The 26880-nt window shown below is 36.7% G+C and overlaps 1 protein-coding gene across 1 annotated transcript; it reads right to left on the reverse strand.

The window, feature by feature from the left end:
- Nucleotides 1-2561: 2561 nt before the first annotated feature.
- diras2.S (DIRAS family GTP binding RAS like 2 S homeolog) lies at nucleotides 2562-26880 on the reverse strand. Its single transcript, XM_018243886.2, has 2 exons — nucleotides 26549-26880; nucleotides 2562-6553 (listed from the first exon to the last, which is right to left on the reverse strand). Exon 2 carries the CDS (start codon nucleotides 6514-6516, stop codon nucleotides 5917-5919), a length of 600 nt encoding a protein of 199 aa, XP_018099375.1. The 5' UTR covers nucleotides 6517-6553; nucleotides 26549-26880; the 3' UTR covers nucleotides 2562-5916.

Consider the following 26880-nt stretch of genomic DNA (forward strand, 5'->3'; position numbering starts at 1 on the left):
TTAGACCTGTGGGACAGGCGATCTCCTGCAGTCAACAAATACTGCAGCTACATCTGTAGGTAGAACCTACAACAATACATAATTGGTCAACATGTGCCCCGTTTTAGCCCCATTTGTGTTATGTATAACAATTGAAACATGTTTATATTTGCACTGAAGCTGGTATGGATTAGGGATGTGCCATCTGTACCCATGTTTTAACCAAATTAATGTTAATAGTGACATATAGTGTGATTACATTTCTTATCATATATTCTTTACACCATGGCTAAGCTATGCAGTCATCGTGTTTTTACCTGATCTAACGTCATGTTTTACAAGTTCTATTTATTCTCTGAAATATTCTAGGAACAAGGCACGGCTTAGATACTATCCTACTAATTTAAGACAATGGTATTCACCCTGTACATTGATTTCAGTTTATATGTTATAACGTAATTTTTTCAAAAAGTACATTTAAATAAAAAAATATGCACTCTAACAAATCTGCCCACATTAGTGTTTTCCAGAGGAAAGTAGGCCTTGTGCTGCCATGCAGCCCCCCCTCCCCCATGTTTGGGTTATAATTGCTACTGTAGAGAATGTTAAAATAATAGAATTATCAGGTAAAGAAAATAGAAATTTAACTCTTAAAATTACAAAGGACAGCTTGGCTTCACCTTGCCTCAGAAGAACCTCTGCTCTTTTCCTAAATGTCTATGTATAAAGGGCCATTATTTAAAGGACTGAATGAGATTGAATATGCCAGATGGATGAATGATGATGATGATAAATGTTAAGTCCTTTTACTGTCAAAGGATTTAGCGATATTCGTTCAATCGAACGATCGAACGATTAAATCCTTTGAATCGAACGATTCGAAGGATTTTAATCCATTGATCGAACGAAATTCCTTCGATCCAAAAAACCTTAGAAAGCCTATGGGGACCTTCCCCATAGGCTAACATTGAGGTTCGGTAGGTTTTACTTGGCGAAGTAGGTGGTCGAAGTTTTTTTTAAAGAGACAGTACTTCGACTATCGAATGGTTGAATAGTCGAACGATTTTTAGTTTGAATCGTTCAAGTCGAAGTCGTAGTCGATGGTCGAAGTAGCCCAAAAAAACGTTCGAAATTCGAAGTATTTTTTCTTCTATTCCTTCACTTCTATTCCTTCACTCGAGTAAATGTGCCCCATAATGTACTAATGCACCTATATTGTGCATTTGCTTCAGAAACTCTTCTATAGTTCATATAAACAAGCTCTGTAAAACACCATGGCATTCAACAGAACATATCTGTTATCTTTTATGTAACTTTTTATGTGCCCTTTAGCCCTATTTCATTTTGAATCCTTGCCTCCATGGATACGCAGCAGCTTGTTTATATGAGCGATATAAGCAAATGCACAACTTTTACCAATGTAAGGCCAGGCAATGGTACATTACATTTTAATTACTTTAATACACTTTAATGTTTTGATGTTACTGTTCCATTAAGGCAATGTCTTGATTCCTGGTTATCCAAGGGTTAATGTCAATTTAGTGTTTGTTTTCGCCTGTTGTGAGCCACTCCTAAGTGGCAGGTGTAGCGTGCAGGCAAGGAGCTCTGACATATGAGGAAAAGTGCAGCAGTGTTAGGTTTGCATTGGGATTGGGAGTCATTTTCTCCTAGCCAAAGTCCCTCCCTCCCATTATGTAGCTAAGGGGTTGCAGCAGGTTTGTGTTTCTGGTTCAGACATTGCTGATCTGTCACATCTGGTGGGGAATGCACACCAATTGAGGGCTTAGGCCTGGGTGTATCTACAGTGAGCTAATCGACTGATAGAGAAGGTGTTTCTGGTGGGCATAAGTCCACGAGAAGATGATAACCATTTGCCTTTTTTACTTGCCCACTTGACCCCATCTGTTGGGTGACAGTTTGGATGTGGCGGTAAATTACAGCAAGTGTTTTTCTTGGTATGGTTAGTGAAGTTATTGAGTCATATACATATTCAGTGTAATAATGTGTTAAATTGCACTTTACTAGTTTTTGTTCAATGAATTAAAGTTGTGGGCTTTCAATGCCAAGCCTGGTGTCAATGTCTTATTGTATAAGGTTTCAATGTACTGTAACATAGTGGGCAAAGGTAAAAGTGAATTGTGGTTAGAGGTGTTACCAACTCTACCCCTCCCCCATTGATAATGCCAAGTCATATTGTTTCCCACTGTGCTTCTATAAATAGCAAGCATACTGTATGACACATATTTATATACATATAGAATTAAATTCTGCATGTCTGTCTTTAACATGTAGTGCACAGCCAGCCCTTCAGCAGATTGAAAATCACTTTATGGTCTATTATTTCACTATATAGCATTGTCATTTTCTCCAAGATGAATTCTGTATGGTGTGTGCTTGACTGGAGCTGCTTTTTTGAAAATGGTTATTTTGGCTGGAAAAAGCCACTTACACTTAATGGGTTGTGCTTTGTTTAACTCCACTAGATCTTATGCTGCAAAGCTGCTTTGCTCTTAAAGCCCTAGAAATACTGCCCTGAAGTTAAGTTGGCCATCATGGGTGGATTTTTATTTTTAAAATGACTGACATTTAGTTCCTTTCTTAAATGTAAAATAAAATAATTTGTTGTCGACTCAAGGAGCATACTGAGAGAGAACCATTTTATATTCAAACTGAAAAAGAGGTACAATGATATTTTTTATTTAAAAAAAAAAAACATTTTTGTCCCTTGCATTATGCTTAAATATTCAGGAAGAGCATCAAAGCCCAAAACCAATAGATAAAAAGGACTGAATGAAATACATGTATATTAATATCAAATACAAGGTATTTGTAACCATAACACTGTCGAGGTAACTTTAATTAAATTTATGGAATACATGAAATATGAAATATGTTATAAAGATTATAAAGAGAGAATAAGGTAACATAAGGTACTAAAAATTATTGATGGATACAAGCTATGATGGATACCGCTTAAACTGTCTGAACCCACTAAATACTATTGTAATAGTTGAAAAATGCATGGGACATGGTGAGATTCTCAGAAAGGTCTTACATGGCTGCCATTTCATTTACTTAAAACAATCATTTATTTCCAGTTGGAATGCTGGTATTTTAATGCAAAGTTGATTAAGCAGTTCTCGTGTGACTGCACTAAATTATTAGTATAACAATACTGTATAATTATACAGTAGTACAACATGGCTTCAGGTGTCTATACATGGGACAACCACATATTCTTTACACCTGACAGCCCATGGTGTGGCCTTTTCTGCCATGACCATGGGATTCGCATGGACACACAAAGTATAGCAGCTTTCAAATTAGTTCGGTTTGTGCGAATCACATAAATGTCAGAACAGAACAAAATTAAGAGGCACTCCTCTTTACTTTTACTTTACTTTATACTTACTTTACTGGTCAGTATAAACTGGCCAAGAGTATATGCACATTTTCTACAGTCCAATATCAGCATAGTACGTGTGATCCGTGAGACATCATGCACAGGCCAATTGGTACTTGTATGGCCCGCTTACACATAAGTTTAACTATACTAATAACTTTCTAGAATGAGTAGTGAAAACAGAAAATATTATCCAAATGGGAGGCAAGCCATATTTATGTGTATTTGTGTATATTTTCCTTTTTCCTTTGAGCAATGGACAGTTAATTAATAACATTAATTCTTTCCAACCTCTGTTAAGGGCTTATTATACAGAGTTGACTTTCTGCCTCAGTTTCTCGAATTTATTAGTCCAGCATAGTAACTTTTGCTGCTCTTCTCTGTTCTCTAACATCAAAATTATTTTTAAAAGAGCAGGCAGAAGCCCAGCAGACTCATATATATCATTATACCATGGTGTTCTTATCATTCATATTAAACAGTTATATATATATATATATATCAAATTTATTCTCATTATTGCTCAAATGATACTCAAAATAATTATGCAAATTTAAGGCATTGAACTACTGTGCTGTGCAGAACATTGCAAACATTTCTGTGGCGAGTCAGTGAATGCTCCTTTTCTTCTGCAACTTAAAAATTCAAAACCCTATAGCAGATCTGATCATAATATCTGGTGTCTCATATCTTTTAATGTGACCTCACCATAAGGATGTTTACATACAAGATAACACTAAATCAACATTATAAAGTAGCCTCTATACATCATTAATACCCTCTATGGGTGCAACCCCTCCAGTGATAAAAGAGAAACAGAGACCTGGGATATATATCTTAAAAAAGAAAGATTATATTTTGGTTTAATAAGGAAACTAATAAGTTAGTATTTTCTGTAGTGATATTTATGAGAACCCTTTGCATGCATTTCAGGCTAGCTGAGTGTAAGTTTATCTTGCAAAATAAAACGACACAATTTGTTTTTCATCCTGTAAATATTTAAGGTGCTAAGTGTATAAGTGTTATGATTCATATATAAAAACTGAGTGTGCATTCTTATGCTTTCCATACAGTTGTATGAATAGTTGAATAATGAAAAGCACTGCTAAGTAAACACATTGAGGATATCAAGTAAGCACATATACAAGAGTGTACAATGCATTGTTTTAACTCATAGCAGCAAATGGTACATATTTTATTTACAGTGTGTGCTTGGCAGTTTCTTTTATTAGAACTTTTAGTAAGAATCATTATTTTGCACCAATATAAATTTTTTTAGGTTAGGTTGGGGGAGGCAATGCAAAATAAATTGTATCCTCCTAAATTGTTCTGCTATGTTATATTTCTCTCCAGAGTTGAGGACTCCACTGGATTTTTCGTGATGTCAAACAATAAGGAGAATAACATCTCTACAGCAGTTATAACCTGGTAAGTTAGAGAGAAGAAACTAGTAAATATGATCAGCAACATGCAAGGAGGGTAAAACTACAAAGAAGGGATGTCAACATTTCGGCCTTCTGAGGTTGGGAGATGAAATTCCCTCGCATCATCATTCATTGGAAGAAAGGAATGTCATGTGAAATGTGGCTCCCCATTGTTATTTTTCCCCACCAGCAGCTTCAGTTTATTATTAAGCATCTACATGTTGTAACTCTTGGTGGGCAAGTTCATATCTACACATGGGGAAGCTTTATTAGTTCATGCACACAACAAACTATTCATTTGTGTAGGCCAAGGGCATTAGAGTTAATGATAGATGTATCATTTACCTTCTCCCTGTGCATGACTGAAATTGTAGTCCGCCAAGTCTTTGTTTAGTATTGTTCCTGCAATCATCATATTCAATCCAGTTGTCAATACACACTGAAGTCAAATGCATTGCCAGTCAAAATATGCATTTAATGTGCTCAGACCTAATGTACAGCTGTACATTTTTTTTGCAAAATGCATGATTTATCATGCAGCTTAATTTTAAGTCCAATGTAGCCTTGATGCAGTCAAAGCGAGCATACATGAATGACTCTATGGCACCCTAATATTGTATTAAATTCTCCGATACCAGTTTGATAATATTAATCCAGAGGCAAAGGATGAGCTAAACATTCCCTACAAAGCAAAGATGTTTAGCCTGTAGCTCTTGAGCTGTTGCTGAGATAAAAGTTTTCATTTAGAAACAGCTGGAGAGTCACAGGTTGAAGATCATTACTCTAGAACTGAGTTGCCCATCTGAAGACTCATGTGCAGTATGAAATTCTCAGGAATGTTTTGGCCCCCAGCATGCCTCAGAACTTCACATACTTTGCATGATGTTGTGTTATTAATATTCAAACATATAGCACATAACTGGTAAAAAAAAAAGCTGAACAGTGCTGCTCTAGTCAAGCTGCTAAATAAAGTATAAGCTATTGTATTCTAAAAGTGTTTGGAATGGCTGACTGTGACTGCTTGTATGTGTTTTGTACATGCCATTTTTTTTTTAATTCTTTTTTTTTCTTTTCTGAAGTGCTGTGAGTGTTATGGTGCAGATTTGCTCTTTACATGACCACACATTTCCCTTTTAGCTTCTCTTTCCTTTTTTGCTGTTTGCTCTTTTTGCCATCAATCTGTAAGCTCACAGTCCTGCGTTTCTCAAGGTTCAGCAGCTCCTGAAACAGCTCTTTGACATTGTGATTCATCTTAGCAGATGTCTCCATAAAGGCACATTTCCATTTTTTGGCCATCGCCTCCACTTCCGAGTTATCCAGTTCTCTGTTTTGGTTTTCATCGCTTTTGTTTCCGACCAGCATTATAGGGATACACTCGACATCCCCTTTAATCTGACAAATTTGTTCATAAATTGGCTTTAGTTCCTCCAAGGATTGTCGGCTGGTGATGGAATAAACCAAAATAAAGGCATGTCCTTTTGATATTGATAGGCGCTGCATGGCTGGAAATTGATGACTTCCAGTGGTATCGGTTATTTGCAAAGTACATATACTTTTGTCACAGCTGATCACTTGTCTGTAGGTGTCTTCAATTGTTGGGATGTAACTTTCCTTAAAGGTGCCTTTAACAAACCGAAGTACCAAAGAACTTTTACCGACTCCTCCAGCTCCAAACACCACTACTCTGTAATCATTACTCTGTTCTGGCATTTTCTTCGATGAATCGGATGTCTATATGGAGAAACACCTAGAATGGGAAAAAAGAATCATGTCATTTTGTTGAGATCTATGGTAACAATGACATAATAACTACAGGAAAAACAATGGCAATAATAATATAATTCCTCATGTGCCTTCATTGCTTTACAAGGTTGCAAGATACCGTGTACTTCTCTTCCAATTGAATAAAATACAAACTAACTGCAAGTGGCATTTGTATTAGCATTGTACTGCAGCTGTAATGACCTTTTGGATGAAGCACCTTCCAGAGATCACAGACCCCCGGTTTCAAGCCTTTGTAAGGTTTTCATTGTTTTAATATTTGACTTATTTTTTTCACTTTGCTACATATACTATTGTAATGCCCCACCTCTTGCCCTACAAATATAGTATATCCAGTCCCTAGCTACAGCATGAGACAGCGCATCTGCCTAGATATTTTTAATATGTAAGCATGCATATTGCTTTCCATTCTAACACCATAGTGGGAAAAAAATTAATGGTCACTAATGTATTGCAACTTAAAGTATTGAACCTGTTACTTCTATTCAAAAACACTTCTCTCTCTGTCTCTTTTAATAGAACCAACTTTTTTATTAGAACTGAATAACTGGATAACTAGATGGACGCTAACCAATCAGACAACAGAGCAAAAATGACAAGCTCAAATGTGACACTGCCCCTAGTATTTATGACTGCTGTCTCTGTTGTATCAACCGCAAAGTCTGTTATTTTATTTATACCAATGATATGATTGTACACAGAAGTGTAACAGTAAAACAATGATGTACTGCGGCATCAAGTCTGGACAAATTCATTGCAAGCCAGTAGATCCTTTTTTGCTCATTGGTTCATTCCTGCAATGCAACCACAATTATAACTTGATTTTGCTAAGGAGCTAATAGTTTACTAACTAAGAAATGATTTTTCCAATCACTTGCAAGAACATAAACTAGTCACTAGTGTCAATTTCACTTCACATTAGAAATCTAATGACAGAGTTGTATATTTTGTAGATGCTTTGGGTTTAATAGACTTTTCATTGTGTACAGATAATGATGTCAAAGAGGAAGTGTCTTGGAATTTCCCAATTCCCTTTGTTCCCTGCTCCACAGAACCACTTCTGTACACTGGAACACACATTCTCATTATCAGAAAATTGCATACGTTATTCTTAAAATAATTATTAATTGATTAATTTACATATTGGGAGAAGAGCTCGAAGTGGAATGTGCTGCAAGGCCAACTGTACCCTCACATTTTTATGCACAACTATGCTTTGAACCTAGCAATAAATTTGCTGGCATGGGTTTATATTATATATCTGTATAGATCAAAATTAAAATCCAGGGGCTTTAATTGCTGTACATATTTCCATTTATGGCCCACACCATGAAATGATGTCATGCTACACACATGGGGATCATTTATCAACACTGGGCAAATTTGCCCATGGGCAGTAACCCATGGCAACCAATCAAATTGATGGAAATTCATTGTTCTACTTGCAGCTGGCTTCAAAAAGCTAATCACTGATTGGTTGCTATAAGTAACTGCCCATGGGCAAATTTGCCCAGTGTTGATAAATGAGCCCCACTGACTACTAGGTCATCTACTTTTTGCTACTTCCAGAGGATTAAACATAATATGTGGAATGCGGCACATTATGATGGTATTTTCAAATACTGAATATACTGTCCTATGCATTTTTTAAATAATGTTCAAGTTTGTTCAGGAAAATCAATACTTACAGTGTTGACCATTATTTTAAAGCATTGTAAATAAAATGCAATAATGATAATTTTAAAGAGTGTGCTTGTGTAATATAATTGTGTGTTAAGGGTCAATGATGGACAGTTACAGCCAGAACTATGTGGTGAATAATTGATGCGTGCTGCACATGAGATGTCTTGTAAACAGAAAATGAAAGATGTCATGTTAGCATTAGACAGTAGAATGGATCATGTTTGTGGTAGAGGCTCTCTATGCTAGGACTGGTAAGCTGATTGGAATTACAAAGGATAGTGAAAAGGACAGTGAAAATCAGTATAATGTCTGACCCAGGAGTACCAGAAGGATACATAGAATACCATTATATAGTCTGGAAGTAATGGAAACATTATGGAAATGTTTTTGTAGATGCCTGTTTCTTTTGGTTGAGGAAACAGAGTTGCTCAGGAGTCGACAACAAGATAATGCAGAGTCCATTGAAAGAAAGCATATCATTAGTTGTAGTGAGATTAAGCTTTATCCTAGAGAGGAGCAGTTGTAGGAGGATAACAGACACCAGCTGGAATGTCAGGGCTCAGTAAATATGCACTAAACCGAATGATAGAGAATGTGTGAACCAATCCCTGAGAAGGACACACTGACGGACTGATACTATAAGAGTGATGAATAACATCAGCTTGCAACTCAAAATTTATCTCAACTCTAAGTAGCTATTTAATTGTAACTGTGCTCTACAATAAGGTTGTCCCTTGCCCAAATCATGAGTTAGACATACACCAGGAAAATAATCGTTCTTCTGTAGCCATATATTAGTCATAAAAAAAACACAACTGCTTAGGCTTTAATTAATATTAAAGCGCCAGCAGTTCAATATTCATCATTTGGCTGAACTGTTATGGTGCAATGCCAAATGAAAACTCTGCAAAATAGGAAATCCAAGCTGCTTGGTAGATGATTTGAATAAGTACTTGTAGAAATATGGATAGAATATGGAGTAAAAAAAAAAAGCATTGAAACTTTACAAATAGCCCAATAACCCCCAAAAATAAATGTTGAATATTCATTCAAAAGACTGTTCACACATTTGGCTTAGTTAGTGGGACATCATACTGACAATTGTAGTTTACTATTTTCTTATAAAGAAGCAAAAATCCTTACTTACTCCATAATGGTATCAATGGTTAATTAATACATTTAGCATTAGCAAATATAATATGCAGATGAGTAAACTGGCAGTGCAGAATAATGTTAGGATGTTTATTTCCTGTGATATTTTCAAGTTTCATGATTTCATTTCAAATAAAGACCCAGTAGTTACATAGGCAATGAAGATAATAAAGACATTTGGATAAATAAGGCATTCCTGGAACTTATAGCATTGTTGACAGTTTTTTAATTATTGCTAAACTGTAAATGAAGTTCCATACATTTGCAAGTATGATTTAAAATTTGAATGACTATGAAGATTTTCATTCATTCAGGTCATGGTATATCTAATGAAAAGTCACTTCTCTATCACCTCTCTGAAGAGTTACAATGTGCCTTTGTGATTGGATTAGTGGAAGAGTCTATTTGCCGAGAACTTCCCGCCAGTTAGTTGAACTAAAGAAGCTACTCGGATGAGTAGTGAAACGTCTTCAATAATTGCCCAGCAAGTCCAGTTGTTTAATTACTTATATTAGATAAAATTTGAATGGTTTCTCAAAATGTTGCTGTTTATTCCACACTATACAGCTAAACAGAAATGATCATGATGTGTTCGCAAAATGATAATTGGGAGGTATTCATTTTTGTAGCCACTTAGAAATCATCATTACTTCATATATTCTTATTTTATTTGTGATGACAAAATGGTATCTAATAAGATAATAAATTGAATGATTTTGATCTCTCATTCTCTCTCAAGCTATAGCTATTATGTAGGCTGGTAATACATAAAAAATTATCCTTGTCTTTATAACACTCTGTGACTCCAAGAAAAATGGTGGTCTGCTCAGGGATCCCAACCTACATGTTCTAATTAAGTACACAAATCTATCAATATCCTGCACTCTGCAAGCAATATAGACTTGGAGAGAACCACTGTAGCTGGAAACCTTTATGAACAGCAGTTTTTGGAATACAAGTAAAAAAAACATAATTCATCCACTATGTACTGTAAATCATAGCAAAATAATAGGTAAAGTTGTTTAAAATACACCTTGCACTTTTTGCCATAGAAAAAGAAAAATATATAAAATTGTATATATGTGTAAATATATATATATATATATATATATATATATATATATACAGTATATAAATGCAGATATCTAGCAAATAAATATTGTATATTTTTCCTATTTTATTAAACAGGTTATATTTTATAGATTTTTTAAACATCAGGGTATTTCAGGGATGACCATGACAGCAGTTTTGTAAGCAGTGAGATATAAAAGTTATCTAAAGGATGAGAACAAAGTTTCACTACAACACAAGACATACTGGATACTGCAAAAGAAAGATAAAGAATTATAATGATGATTATGTGATTCTTTATCAAAGTATATATTGCAGGATGAATTTGTAACTGGTTTCCAATTTGTCTGTTATTAAAAAAAAAATGGATTATATGGTGGAAGTTATGCAATCCTCACTTTGTATATGGTAGCTGCAACATGTGCAAAGGTGATGTTCACATACTAAAAACAGGGGTGATTCTAGAGCTGCTGCCGCCCTCCCTCCCGATCCACGCTCCAGAGTGGGTCAAAGGGGGGCAGTAACGCTAGTGCAATGGGCGCAATAGCTCTCTCTGCACTAGCGGAGCCGAATTTCTGGGTTAGAACCTGGAAATTTGGCTCTTAAAGTCACAAGAGGCGGCTTTATGCCTCCCCTTGTAACTGGCCGATTCCTGCCTCATGGCAAGAGTGGCCCCGATTAAAAATTCATTATTCTTGTTTGTCAGTATACTGGGAATTTAGGGAAAGGTTTATATATTTTTGCCCATCCAGGTTTGGGGCAAATTCTTACAGAAACTGTGTGTGAATTCCTACTCACTTGTGTTTTCTGAAATCAAATGTTTTAGCTTGCAACCAAGCTGGATTTAAAATAAAAAGTTTTATTTTTCCACAAGTGGGTTTTTGCCATAAATAAAAACTTTCTACTTAAAGGAACTCGCTCACTGTTTCTGTAATTATTCCCCCTCCCGAACACAAATTCATAAATCTGTCCCTATGTGTATGCTTGAGTGGATACATTTTGATTGATGTGGCTGATTAGCGAAGGAAAAGTTCATTGCAATACCTCTCGTGTATATTTACAGTATTTTTATATCTCATCAAAAATAATGTGTTCTATATTTCAAATGATGCCGTTACAGGTCAGTGACTAAGAACAAATGATTGAGCAAATATAGCTGAGCCAGCCATTATATCCAAAGTCCTCAAGCAGAGCTTTTTGTAATCCTTGTCCTAATAAAACTCTTAGGGGCAAATTCACTAAGCCGCGAAGCGCCGAACGCTAGCGTTAATTCGCTAGAGTTTGGCATTTTCGCTACTGCGCAAATTCACTAACGAACGCTGGCGTAGTTTCGCTAGTGTTACTTCTCAACCTTATGCCAGGCGAATCTTCGCGACGAAACTACGCAAATTCACTAACTTGCGCAGTGTACTGAACGCTACCTTTTACGCTAGACTTCCTTCGCCACCTCAGACCTGGCGAAGCGCAATAGAGTAGATAGGGATTGTTTAAAAAAAAGTAAATTTGAATTTCGCGCCGTATGCAAATTAGCCTTCGCTAGCGTAACTTCGCTTTATATAGCGAATCAACGCTAGCGCAACTTCGAACCTTACGCTACCCCTGTGCGCAACTTCAGATTTTAGTGAATTTGCGGAGCCCTGGCGAAACTACGCCTGGCGAAGTGCGGCGAAGTTGCGCCTGGCGCAACTTCGCATCTTAGTGAATTTGCCCCTAAGGCGGTTATTTTTTAAAATCTGAATTTTTCCCATTATTTTATTAAAACCACACGGACCAAACTCCCATCCACAATTTTAGCTTATTTATCAATATATTAACTCAAAAAAAATCTGGTGCGGCTGACTTGGGGCAGCTGGGAAATCTGGTGTGGCTGACTTGGGGCAGCTGGGAAATTGACAATATGTCTAGCCCCATGTCAGATTTCAAAACTGAATATAAAAAAATCTGTTTGCTCTTTTGAGAAATGGATTTCAGTGCAGAATTCTGCTGGAGCAGCACTATTAACTGATTCATTTTCAAAAAAAAAAAATTTTTCCCATGACAGTATCCCTTTAACATTAATGTCATGAAAAACCCCAGGTGCAGCAAAGTGTGGGGTTATTTTGCAGCAGAAAGTGAGCATTCAGCAGTGGCAGATAAGCATACTTGGTCAAAACCTTCAAGAAACTTTGGAATTGTTTGGACATCTTTCTAGCACACTAGGGTATACAGAATTACAACCATTAGTCTAATTACAGGAACATGTTGAGCCAGGAAGAAATCTCATTTCCAGTTTTCTGGAGCCAGGAAGGATTTCTATTCCCACTGATTAATCTGAAAGCAATTTAGTAGGTTTCTATGTGTCATCCTCTCAGTCCATAGCAGAATATTACAGAACAGGCTGAACATACTGTAAGACATTCATCTTTACTTAGTTATTTTTACAAATATATTAATTCAGCAACTGAAAGGATTCAGCAACTGTACAGGGTCAATACGTGGGGATCTTGTTCACAAGCAAGTGACCATTTAAAAAAAGAAAAAAAGGATTTATCACTAATTTTAAAAGATAAGCTGAAATGACTTTTAGCTCATATGTCACACTGCTAACACAGGGTATGGAACAGATGATGTAGCCTTGTTGGAGGATTGTGTGCCAGCACAGTTTTATTGCCAGTGAAGTCACTGGTGGCTTTTTATAGTTACAAGGATGCGCTTGCTTTCAAAAGCAGTCTGTAAATATGCTGTCGTCACTAATCAAGTGTAACATATGTTCAACTTTTTATAGCCAAGAGCTGAATTTTGCTTTAAGTAACAGCAGAAACATATATGGCTGCACCTGTTTAGCAAATGTGTCAAGTACAATACACTCACCGACAAACAAGAAGCTTTTATGGAATATGACTTTGTTTATCTAGTGCAATTTTTTTTTTTTTTTAAAAAAAGTATGTTATCAGGTTGAAAATGAGCATCTATGAGCAGTTCCTACTGTAGATTTTAAGGCATTCTTCCCAGTCTGGCAAGGAAAAGCCATTGTTGTTGCTATTTCAAGTGTGAAACGATTATTGCTTGACCTTGATGGTATTTAAGGACCAGTGAAACCAGAAATTAAAGTGCCCTCCGTGCTTTTATTTGTGGAGTTCGGCGTCTGGGATTTCAAAAAATCTTCATGAATTATAGAAGTATGTATAGGAGGATTCATGCTCATTCATGTCTCTGCACATGCACAAGGAGCTTAAATGCGAAACTAATGTATGTATTTTTATGCTGATATGTACTCCATGTGTATGTGCACAGGGCAATGTCATGGCTGTCAGAGCAGAGGAATGAAGGAGCAGGTGGGAGCACTTTAGCTTTTCTTCGCCTGATGTAGTGTATGTAGTGTTTTACTCAAAGCACATTCTATCGAATAGACACATTGATTTGCTATGATAAATTTGACAATTCCTTAAATGACAAGGAAAGTGAAAATCCCTGGGGGGCAATTGTTAGGAACCCCCTAGTGAGTATAATCATAAACCTTTGGACCATTTGCTGATGCTCCTCTTTTAGAAAAATGTACCAGCCTGGGGTATTCTGCAGTGATCTTCACTGAGCTTCCAGGGATTGAATTGGTTTTATTTGACTGTGTTGTGAATGTGTCAATTACCAATATTCCTATACTGCTCATGTAAATGGTCAGAAAAGCTGCAAGGGATCCCAGGGAGCTCAGTTAAAAGCTGGCATTGCAACCCCCCCCCCCCCCATGGGCTAGGCTGGTGCTGGTCAGGGGAATAAAGTTTAGCAACTGCATTCACTGGGGATGTCTAACATTTTGGTACCCCCATGCATTTTCACTTTCCCTATCCATTAAACGCTTTCCTGACTGTGTTCATTAACTGTGCACAAACATAACCAATGGAAATCCTTTAGGATTCCCCAGTTCAAATTTTAATTAATCTGTTTTTAAGTGCATAAGCAATGGCTGACTCAGATATTGCAGATATAGAAATGTGCTGTCTTCTTGACTGGCAAAACTAAATGTGCTGGCATGTTTTACTACTGTGTGGGAATAACAATTTCAGCCAGATTCATGCAAATCTGAAAAACAAGATACGCAATTAAAATTCAAAATTCAGTAATTGTCTAATGAACAATATGATACACATTGAAAGCTCTGCATGTATTAATTCCATGAATGTTAATCCTTCTAGTGAATTGTATTACGGCCATTAGTCCTAAATTCCCATGAGGATGATCAATGTGGGGGGGCAAATACAAGTTTTATGGTTTAAGTATGTACCAATATAAATCCTAAAGTTCAGTAGACTGAGGTTTCATGTGAATGGAGATGTAGCGTCCACCACTCTACACCTGCTCAGAGTACCTCTTAGTAACAGGAAAACAGGCCCAGGGACCCATGGGAGCCCTTTGTAGTGTAAGGGGTCCTTACAAGGATTCTACTGTGTGTCTACAAACCTGTCTTTCCTTCATTCCCTACATATAGTTGATAAACATTAATCCATTAATGTGTTTTCCAAGCAACACTGAGCACATTCTTAATGACTCCAAATCAAATATCATGCACCAGCTTTTCTTAAAAGTGGCATAACATGACATTTTATGAATGCTTATCAAGACAAAAATAGCAGTTAAACCTAAAAGTGACCTCATTTCTATCCATATAGATTTATCGGACCTTTAACAGAAATCAGCTTTTTTTAAATCCCCTAATGCATTTTAAGGATTCCCTCACAAGTAGCTTCTTTCTCTCTTCCATACATAATCCTGCACATTGTAAGGTCTTTAAGTGTTTCCTAAAAGATTTTACCATTAGATAGCATATTTAAGTCTTTACAGTAAATTATTCATATCCTTTTTGGAAATACATCTCTAGAATAAAATAAGATATGGTAGTTCCAGTAATCTATACAGTGGTTTCTCTCTTTTATAATACCTAGCATCCTATGTCTGTAGAAATAAGTCAAATCAACTGGACTTGCTGTGTTTTTTTTCCTTGAAGACATTTTAACAGTCACCCAACTGGCTTTCTCAATTCAATAATTTACCTCTCTCTCTCGCTCTCTCTCTCTCTCTCTCTCTATAGATATATATATATATATATATATATATATATATATATATATATATATATATATCTACGTATATATATCTATATATATCTATAGAGAGAGAGAGAGAGATAACTTGTAAATGGGATCTTTCTTTGGCAATATATCCTCTGGAATGTTGCTCCAATCAGCAAGATCTGTTTATTATAATCCGCAAGGATGTTATGAAGTTAAGTGTTGATTGTATTGTAATAGCAAGATTGGAGCTTTGAGGTGTTATTAAACCTATTAAACCAGCATTGTATGTGGCAGACAATAGATGTCGCACCCCCTCTTCTATGCAAACTTGTTTTGTCAGGTTTTAAATATATGGCTTCTTTAAACCAGTCGCTCTACTAGTCTAGAATCTGGACTTGGCAGTGTGTCCTTTTTCTTTTAGATGTTAGTTAGTCCTGACCAGAGGAGCTGGCTCTTCTGTGCTGCGCCATACACTGGTGTAACTGTTTTTTTGGTTTCCCCCACATACAAATCAGAACACTCCTCACTTCACTGCATACACAATGTTACTCTTCTTGTGTTTTGGGGTTGGGTCTTTTGGGTGAACTAGTTGCTGCCTCAGTGTATTGCTGGGTTTAAAGTAGATAGGGATGTGGTGTTTATTAAAAATCCTTCTAACGTTTTCCAACACCCCAGCTACATATGGGAGGACCAAGTTCTTTCTCCTGTCCTGTTTTCCACCTTCATCAGTCTTGGTGTTATTGTTTCTCTTTCTACAGGTTTTCACAAAGGCCCAAATGGATACCCACATGTCTTCAGGGCCCCTCTGAGATGTTCCATCTCTTTCAAATTAGCCTCTATGCTGGTGGGGATCTTGTCTGCTCTGTGATGTAGAATTTTGATAACCCCCAGTTTGTGATCTAGTGGATGGTGGGAGTCAAACAGCAGGTCCTGGTCTGTGTGGGTAGGGTACCTGTAGACTTCTATTTCCAGCTTTCTACCCTCTCTGACTCTTACCAAACAGTCCAAAGAAGCCAGTGTGTCATCTTCTCGTGTAAATCTGATGTTGTGGTCCGCCGTGTTGATGTGTTCAATGAAAGTCTGTACCTCCTGTGTGTGTATTTTAACCCATGTGTCATCCACATATCAGAACCAATGACTGGGAGTGATTCCTTTGAAGCTATCCAGGGCCTTTTTTTCCACTTCCTCCATGTACAGGTTTGCCACAGTGGGCAAAACTAGTGATCCTATGGCACAGCCATGCTTCTGCCTCTAGAACTTATCTTTGTACTTGAAATAGGTGGAACTTGGGCATAGGTTGAGTAAGGAACAGTGCCGGGCCACGCTGGGCAGGCGCCCTAGGCAGGCCCGGCAGTCGCGAATTTGCACTTGCGTGAATTTCCACTCGAGTGCGCATTCGTGAATTGAAGTTCGCGTGCATGCGCAGAAGCGCAGAAAGCAAGAAGAAATGCAGAGAGTCGGGCAGAGAAGTGAACCAGATTTGGGGTAGGCGACAGAGGAGGTACATGCCTGGCGCCCTCCCAGCTTTGCACCCTAGGCACGTGCCTACTCTGCCTACCCCTAGTTCCGGCCCTGGTAAGGAACATACTTGCTCATGGTTAAGCTTTGTTCTGTTGTCAAGGGTGTTGTTTTAGCAACCATTTTCTCACTGTTTTAACTGCCTCTGTGATGGGAATGCACATAAAAAGAGAAGTAACATCATAGGATACCATGGTTTCTTCTGTTCCCAGTACTAAACCTTGGATTTTGTTAGTAAAATTCTCGGAGTTGTGGATGTGATGCTCCGTATTTCCAACAAAAGGGGCTAGGATGTTGGCTAGGTATTTTGCCACATTGTAGGTCCCCGAGTTAATGCTGCTGGCAGGGACCCCTTCCCTGTGTATCTTAGGGAGTCCATATATATATGGAGGGTTTCCTCCGGGGTAGATGCAATGATATGTGGTCCGATCAATAGCTTTGTGTTCCTTTGGCTGTTTTAAGAGGTCTATGACATTTTTCATGTAGATGTTGGTTGGTTACTCCATCTCAGAACTGCCAAATTCATATAGACATTAATGACAGATGTCCCATTTATAATTAGAAGATATCCTGGTGATGATCTGTGCTGGTTTTCGTTAATAATCTGAAGATTTCATGGTTTTCAGGTGATAATCTGAAAAAGTTACAGGTTTTGGGCGTCAAATCTGAAAAAGTCAGTTTTCGACGACAAATCCGAAAAATTCATGGGATTCAGATTTTTTCAAGATTTTATCGAGTCTTTTCCTGCACAGGAAATTTTCATGCAAATGTATTGTTAAATGGGGGGGGGAGTCCATGCAGATTTGGTTGGAGTGGTTTTCAGAAAATATTGAGAAAATTTCAGATTTTGATAAATTACACCTTTAGTGTTTCCAAAAAATGTATATTTATATTCACTGAATTAATGTTATATCTCAGTCTGGGAATAAGTATCATGGAGTTTAACAACTAGTCTACAACTGCAAAACTTCATCTTGTCCCTTAAAAATCTGATATCCTAAAGGCCCTAATTCAGTAGTAAGCATTGGATAAAATAGACACTTGCTACTCGAAGTGGAAGGTTTCTCTAATATAAATAAAAATGTGACCTTTGAAACTGTAATCCAAAGGCCCACAGGACAGGAAATGTTTTCTCCATCGGGGGAGAAGTGCCTGAACATGGCCATACATGCTGCCATTTCAATGAAGAGAATCCACCAGGCACTAACAATGACAGGTTGATTTTGGGCAGAAAAAAGTAGAGAACACGCATCTTGTGCTAAGAGGTCCATTTTTAGAATGCTGATTCTCTTATATGAAGTGCCACTGCCTTCCCTATTTGCCCAAATTTGGCCATATTGTCACAGCAAGCACAGCACACAGCTTTTAAGTTAAAAGAAAATCCAGTTCTGCCTCAGAAGCAATCAGAAGCACTCATGGGTGCAAAATTTCAAGGATCTGGCACAAGGATTTCCTTAACATTAGAACAATTTTGTTACAAAATGACTAACATACAGGTCCGGACTGAGATTTAAAATAGGCCCTGGCATTTTTAGGTACACAGAGGCCCAATCAGCCCACATAGAGGCCCAAACAGCCCCCACCAGCCCACTAAATACTGACTTTCTATGGGACCTTATAGCAGCCCCTCTGGCATTTGCCAGAACCCACAGATTGCCAGTCCGGGCCTGCTAACATATGTTAAATATTTGGCTTTGTTCTAGTAACAAGTTATTGTTCTTATTATTAAAAATAATATTAATATTGAGGAAAAAAGTAAGATCATTAACTGTTTAAATATGACACTATGGGAGATGGTGTTACTGTATTTTTGGAGCTTTCTGTATAACACTTTGCTGGATATTAGATCTCATATCTAAACAGTAAAAAACACAAAAGGCTGATTGTGGATGTACTGTAGTTTTGTGTGGTATGTGTGTGTGTGTAGATGAATAGAGAGAACGAGAGACAGATATTTATATTGTAAATCAAATGCATTATGGATAGGCACCTCTCTACTGAATAATCTAGTTTGGATTTAGCTGAGCATAACCAGATTGTAACTGCAATAGACAAGCCAGCTGCTGTTTTGTTTTCCCATCAAATCAGATTCACCAGAACATTTTCAATCATCCATAGCATACCTGATAAATACAGTGAAAGGGCTTAAACTTGAATAAAACATTTACATACAAATGCCATTGACTTCATTTTATTCTTACATAACACATCAGAACATCACACAATAGCATGCCAAAGGGTGCAGTAATCCTTCCAACATTTATAACAGCACCTGGGGTTTCTCTACAATGACTTCAACAAAGCCTATATTATAATACTGTTCGACAGTTAAGATAATATAGAACAGGGGTAGCCTAGCAATTGTTTTTTAACTGTTGCCAAAATACAACTCCTAGGCAAAGCTTTACTGTTTCTGAAATAGAACAGTATGTTGTGCATTTTACTGATACAAAGCCTTTATTAATTGCACCAATGACTGGCTCATTCCAGTAAAATTCAAATAGCTTATAAACCTTTAGTGGCATTCAGATCAATTCAATAATTAATTTTCTCTGGATTTCCTAAGATTCACATATAATGTGGACTCAAATTGTGATTCACAGAGCAGATTTTATGGTTGTGGTTCCAGCAAATCAATTGATGATTCAAAACCCAATTGATTATCTCATTTCTATTTACTTTCTGAGTCTGTTCTGTGACAAACTGTTACAATTCGATTCAAAATGTATCATTATATATCTTAATGTAATATATATAATGAAACCTTGGTTATGAAGTCACTTTAGAGTTCCATGACCTGTATAAAAACACCCACACTTTGGTCTAACATTGTACATCTACGTATATGGTTATGAACTCCTTGACCCCTTACATACGTTTTGTTATGTACGATTTTATATTTTTATTTACATAGAGGTAATTGCATATGCAGTGCACTACATTAAAGGAAAACTATACCCCCCAAAACAATGTAGGTCTCTATAAAAAGATATTGCATAAAACAGCTCATGTGTAAAACCCTTGTAAACCAACCATTTTTATAATAATATACTTTTCTAGTAGTATGTGCCATTGGGTAATCATAAATAGAAAATTGCCGTTTTAAAAAAATAAGGGCCATTCCCTGGGATTGTAGGATTCACGGTGCACACAAACATACCAAACAAACCATACATGTTATATGTGTTCCAGTTTGGTAAGATTCTTTAATATGCCACATAATATGATAAAAAACTATCTGTTGCTTAAGTAAATTTAATATGCCACTTAATATGATAAAAACTATCTGTTGCTTTAGTATTCATTTTGGGGGTATAGTTTTCCTTTAAAAAAATTAAAGGAACAGAAAGGGATCATAAATGAATAAATATAAAAATACATGCACACTCAAAGTTTTGTGCTAAGTATTAAAAGACAAGACAAAGGATGTCCCTGTTCTATAGAATTTATCTAAGTGGGTTTGTAATTTGCATTTACAGTATGTATGTATAAACTTAATTCATAAAGCACTACTAGGAAATGCAGCATTGCTCCTTTTTACAATGTAGAAGAGAACATACAAAGAGGACAAGCATTATAATAATTACCAATAAACAAACAGAGATTCAGCCCCCTACAATCTAATTGGGTGGCTAACATACAGACCAAGTAAACTTTGGAGAAGCCGCACACCACACACTCCCAAAGGTTCTTATCCTGGTGCCCAGTGATAGAGGAATCGGCCCCTCACAACAAGGGTAAGAAGAATTTCACCGGCACACAGGAGTTGCAGTAGCAGGGCAAGCCCTTGCAATTTTATTATGCAGTAGTGCAACGTTTCGGGGTCACGCCCCCCCCTGCTACTGCAACTCCTGTGTGCCGGTGAAATTCTTCTTAGGCTAACATACAGACACAAATAGGAGAATAATAAGGGGCACATTTACTAAGGGTCGAATATCGAGGGTTAATAAACCCTCGAATTCGACCCTCGAAGTAAAATCCTTCGAATTACCCAAATAAATACTTTGAAATTCGAAATTTTTTTACTTTGAATCCTTTACTCAAGCTTAGTAAATGTGCCCCTAAGTGTTGCAATTTACAACGGAGGCATTTCCACCTAACTGATGGGATTGAGTCAGATGATATAGAAGTACTCCAAGAGGTAGCCTCCTCAACATTTTCGTTACTTAAGAAATTTTGTTTTTATTGCAGACCTTGAATAAATTGGCACAGAAATCCATAAATAAACTGTAAGGCAAAAAACAATTATAACCCTCCACACCACCGCCATACATTACTTCAACAATACTGTTTTCAGAGTGACTTTTCTGTCTGCACCCAATCCACTCATGCTGGGGGTCACTGACACATGTGACCTGATTCTTGCATGAGTCAATAATTTGCAATGCACTAATGACAACCAGGAAGGTTGTAGTAGGATAAAACATTCCTGGTTGAGCTAACAAAATAAACTACATGTATGGGACATGTTATGGGGATTTCCGGGTAAGGGGCCTTTTTGTAATTTGGATCTCCATACCTTAAGCCTACTAAAAAAGTAATTAATAATATCCAATAGGATTTTTTTGTCTCCAAAAAGGATTAATTACATCTTAGCTGGGATCAAGTACAAGGTATAGTTTTATTATTTCTGAGAAAATGGAAATCATTTATAGTAATTTGAATTATTTAATTAAAATGGAGCTTTCTGGATAATGGATTTCCTGATAATAAACTTAAATCTCACATAACTTTAGGAATATAATCAAACCTATCTGTGAAAAAAAAAAATCTGTGCACATGTTGTGATCTCATTCACATAGAGCATCCCTGCTTTCCTACCAACAATAACTCCTGGACAATATCCATCTGACGTACTTCCCTTCTCCAGGGTCTTTTCAAATTGTGTAGTGGTTATTGTAATATTTCTCCTGGTCTCTAAAAGGCCGGCCGTGATAGTAGGTGTTAATGTTCAGAGTAAAGTAAAACACTACTGGCACTTCAGGATCCCCTCTGTATTCTTACAGATATCACGCAGGGGGGTAATAGTTGAGTAACTGGCCAAGGGCCACTTGAAACACAGCTTTTCACACCCATCACAGAATCTCTCAGCTCCCAGAATTGCATTTAGCACTCAAGAATTGATTACTGTAATTGAGATGCATGGCATCCACATGTAATTCCTATAATGGAACATTTTAATGACTGCAATGGAACTATAAATATTAAACACACAAAAGGGATTGCAAAGTCTCTGGCCTGTGGTTATGTGTATACAGTACTCCATTCAGCCCTATTTTAGTACAGACACAGAAAATGTTTGGTGTTTGCCCCCCTGTAGTTAAATAAGCTGCAGAGCAGAGCTGTTATGAATAATAATTCCTTTCTCTGTGTTATTATTAAACAATACACTTACATTCTACTTTCCATTTCTCGTGTTCACTAGTCTATCTTTCCTCATCCGGAAATTGTGTTTTATATGTATTATCATCAGTTAAGCTTGCTACCTACTATATGTAACAAACGATTTGCAAGAAATCTAAGAAATTTCAAATGCCCAGTCGTTGCCTCCAGTTTTGTCAAATCTATAGTTTTTGTATCGATTGGGTAAAGCATGCCAGAGTTTAAATGCCATCCAGGACTGTAAAGCAAGTGCCGCATCTACACTTACTTGAAACAAGATCAGTCAGCAATCTTCTTTCCAAAATAGGGCATGCTGCTATGTCAACGCCAAAATATATCACAGGCTAGTTTTACTGGAAGGTATAGTAGGTGATTGTTACAAATAATTGTATCCCCTGCCTGTTGTCCTATTTCTGCCGCAGACCTTAGGCTCACTTACAAAAACAGACGTCACTGCAGACTGCAATTTGGGGATGCATATTTACACACACTGCAGCATTTTCCCAGAATATGAATATGGAGGCTTTGACAGGCTTTTTCAGAGTGGCGTTGCCATCACTTCACCAATACATTCACTGTATGTGAAAGTATGGGCAATTGATTTGGTACAACTCAGTGTTAATCATGGATACGACCCACTAGTGGAACCCTGGAATTACCAATGGATCTGCTAGTGGTTCCAGTGAGCTCTAGTGTAATGTGCAGTAGTTCACACGAGCTGGTGGGTGAAAAATAAATATTTGCCATATTGGCCCCAAACAGTCACTTGGGGATTTAGTAAGCAATTTGTCAGTAACCCAGTGATGTTTGTGAAATGCATATGCCTCTTCTGTCTTATACTATGTAGATCTAGCTCATTGGTGCTTATTACTAGCAAATAATGTACCTCTAGTAAGAGGTGCAAAAAAATGTACTCCCTTTGTCCTCGTTGGTTGGTAACACCAAGACGCTAAAAAACAGAGGTAACCTACTAGACTTTCTTCCTCCAGTTTCACTGAAATTAAACTACAGTGCCTGAAGTACCCATTTCAGTTTCTAGTGTGTACCTTTTATTATTACTTTATGCATTGTACCTAAATCCAATCAATTAACAGACTTTTATTATTATACTAAAGAAAAATTCTGTTCTTCATTTTATGAGCCTTGTTCCTTTTTATTGTTTCTCAAGACTATACAAAAAGCCATTCAAATGTACACATTATCAAAACAGCCCTAACTCGCCTAAAAGTCGTTTACCCCGTTTTATTTTCACAAAGGCTGAATACTACAATTACTAACATTTTCTAAAGCTAAATTGCATGTGAGTAGATATTTAAAGTTCTGATGTATGTTACTTAAATTAACTAAATAGTCTATAAAATATTGAATAATGGGATCTATCTCAAACCTAGAAGGCCATATAATTGAATCCTTCATGAAAGCGGTTGCAGCTACAGCAATACCATTTCCTATTCTTTTTATTATTTTATTTTGGAAGGTTTGCATTTCTCTTTGTTCTGAATTGGCCTTAATTTGATTTGCGACTTTATTCATTTCAATTTAATATATAAGCTCCAGTATCTGGTACTATTATCAGGAAGTTACTAATTAGCTACATACAGTAGATAGTAACGGGAGCATTTTATGATTCGTGAATTTCCCTAAATATTTTTATATATTTATATCTAGACCTGTTATCCAGAATGCTCGGGACCTGGGTTTTTTAAGTCTACTAGAAAATCATGTAAACATTAAATAAACCCAATAGGCTGGTTTTGCTTCCAATAAGGATTAATTATATCCTAGTTTGGATTAAGTACAAGGTACTGTTTTATTATTACAGAGAAAAAGGAAATTATTTTTAAAAAATCCAAATTATTTAATTATAATGGAGTCTATGGAACATGGCCTTTCTGTAATTCGGAACTTTCTGGATAACGAGTTTCCTGATAATGGATCCCATACCTGTATAGTGTGTACTCAAAGCATACACATGCAGAATTGTATTTTGAATGCTAATAAACTTGACTTGTCTTCTTATGAAAAAAGGATACTGAGCTTCAAAGAGAGCTAAAGGATGTGTGTGTCTTTCCTTGTATTGTTTTGTTGCCATCCTGACTTATGTATCTTCTGTAATCAATGCAATTTCATTAGCACAAGAAACAATATCCTGTTGTTCCATTTTGTGGTACAGAGGAAATTCACTACTCAATAGCATGAGCATGAGCATGGCAGTCTGCATGGCATTACCTCCAGTCGAAACAAATAAACAAAAAACATGTACATGTTAAAGTACTTTGGCATTTTTTTATGCCACGTCCCCAGCAAACTTTAGGTGTGTTCAAGAAGAATACAATCATACACTTTTTTAAATGGAATAATAATGTATATACAGTACTGTAGCTTAATTTGCTTAATATGAGGGGTGTAGTTCTTGCAGTTTACTCAATATGAAGAGTTGATCTACTACTTCTTATCCAGATATAAATAAGAGGTATTTTACATAGATTTTTCAGTTATTGGCAGGTTTGCCAGTGCTTATAGAAATGTGTCAGGTACTCAGTTAATGTACTATAACCATTCAGATACATACACACAAACCTCTTCTCCCAGTAAGTAATATGTAACATTTTCCAAACACTTGTCTGATGAATCTTATTTTTTTTGTATTCGCTTTAGACATTTGTGACGGTTGATAGAACACTCAGCAATCTGATTTTATGAAAATTCTTATTTTAAAATGTTTCGAGCTGTAGATATGCCTCAAAATGCCATTCCACATATACCTGCAAATGGATGTAGAAAATAACCAGATAAACTAGGTTTTATCTTGCTAGTGGCTTTCATTCAAATTGCATATGTAGCATAATTATTTTCAGGAAATAATTATAGAGATTGGCAGGAAAAATAATGATTTCCATTTTCCCGTAAAAACAATGATACATATTTCACATGAAATCAATAATTCTTTTTCCAGTCTCCATTAAACAGAATATTCAGAATTAAAAAAATATCTTTCTTCCCCCCCCTGTTTTTATAAGGGAGGATCTGAGATTAAAATAATTTATTGCCCTGTTAAAGGGCATAATCAAACTGGAGTCAGTTGGAAATTAATCTTCATTTATCTTTATCAATATTTGTTTTAAACCAGACACTGATTTTAAGGATGTGTTGCTAGCTGACATAATTTTGAACCCTTCTGTGGAAGAGAAATGAACCCAAATGATAACCAGGAGTCTTTCAATAAAAAAAGACATCTTGCCTATTCCACATGCAACATCTGAATTTAAAACTCCACTGTTCCTGTGTTTCTGCCTTAAAGTCAGTAAAATAATAAAGAAAGAAACCTAATTGCTTCCTCCCCCACGGTAAGTATTGATTTTAAATCAGGATTACAGTACATAAACGACAAATATCCTCTGCAGCTCAGATTGGATTTGCCTATTTTAATGTTACCCTGCTGAGCATACATTTTACAGACTGAGACCATAGTTGTAAGGTATCAAGGGAAAAAAATACATGAGAATTCCACTGGTAGCAAGCGGTAAACCACGCGCTTATATCTACTTTTTCATATATAATGAAAAGTAAGAGTCCACCATTAAACACCTTAATGCTATCTCTCAAAAAAATAATTACAAGATCTGGCTAGATATATTTATACACATATGTTTATAGTTTCATACAGAAGTGCATCATAGCAAGCATACCAATGTAGTGTCCATTTATAGGAGATACATAACCGATCGTTCATTTCCCTATGTGTGAGCAGGTTTAACAAATCACGGAGATTGTAAGCTCTGTGTAACAGGAATAATTGATTCATTGTGCCAGAAACAGAATTTTAAAAATGGCAAAAGCTAGAAAGAAATGAAGGAAAAGATAAAAAAAATAATAATTTCTATGAGAAAAAAAAAATGTATCCTGGGCTGTCCAATCTAAATAAATGTAATTACTTTGTCAGTCTGATGAAGCACTTATTTCCTATAGTAAGCAGTAGCTTATATTTAGCATAGGTTGATTTCTAAAGCTACCCAGCACCGTAGGGATAATTTTAAATCTGCCTGCTGTCCAGTTTGCACAAGGCTTCCATGCAGTAGAGATGTATAAAGACATCCAGAAAATGTTACCTGATAAAAACAGATCAACCACACGCTTCCTCAGTGTTTTGCAGTCATAATAAAAGCCGAACGGTCTTCTTGTAAATGTTGATCCGGTGGCAAAGAGATGTCCTCTCTATGACAGATCGCTGCTGTTAAATCTGCTGTGCTGTGTCAGGCTTCACGATTGTTACTGTGGCTGCTGTAGGATTTGCTTTGTGCTGCTTCTGTCTCCCTCTCGCACCCTCCCCTCCTGTCTCTGCTAATGCATGGGCCTTGACTGCTGCTCTTGCTGGCTACTGTGTCTCCTCAGCCAGACTGAGCTCAGGGATGGATAGGCTCCAAGCCCTCTTGCTGCTTCG

This window comes from Xenopus laevis, chromosome 1S, assembly GCF_017654675.1.
Source record: "Xenopus laevis strain J_2021 chromosome 1S, Xenopus_laevis_v10.1, whole genome shotgun sequence".
NCBI lineage: Eukaryota > Metazoa > Chordata > Amphibia > Anura > Pipidae > Xenopus > Xenopus laevis.

Bases quoted from the DNA above. Each gene is read 5' to 3' on its own strand.
- diras2.S (XM_018243886.2), bottom strand. From the start codon at position 6,516: ATGCCAGAACAGAGTAATGATTACAGAGTAGTGGTGTTTGGAGCTGGA.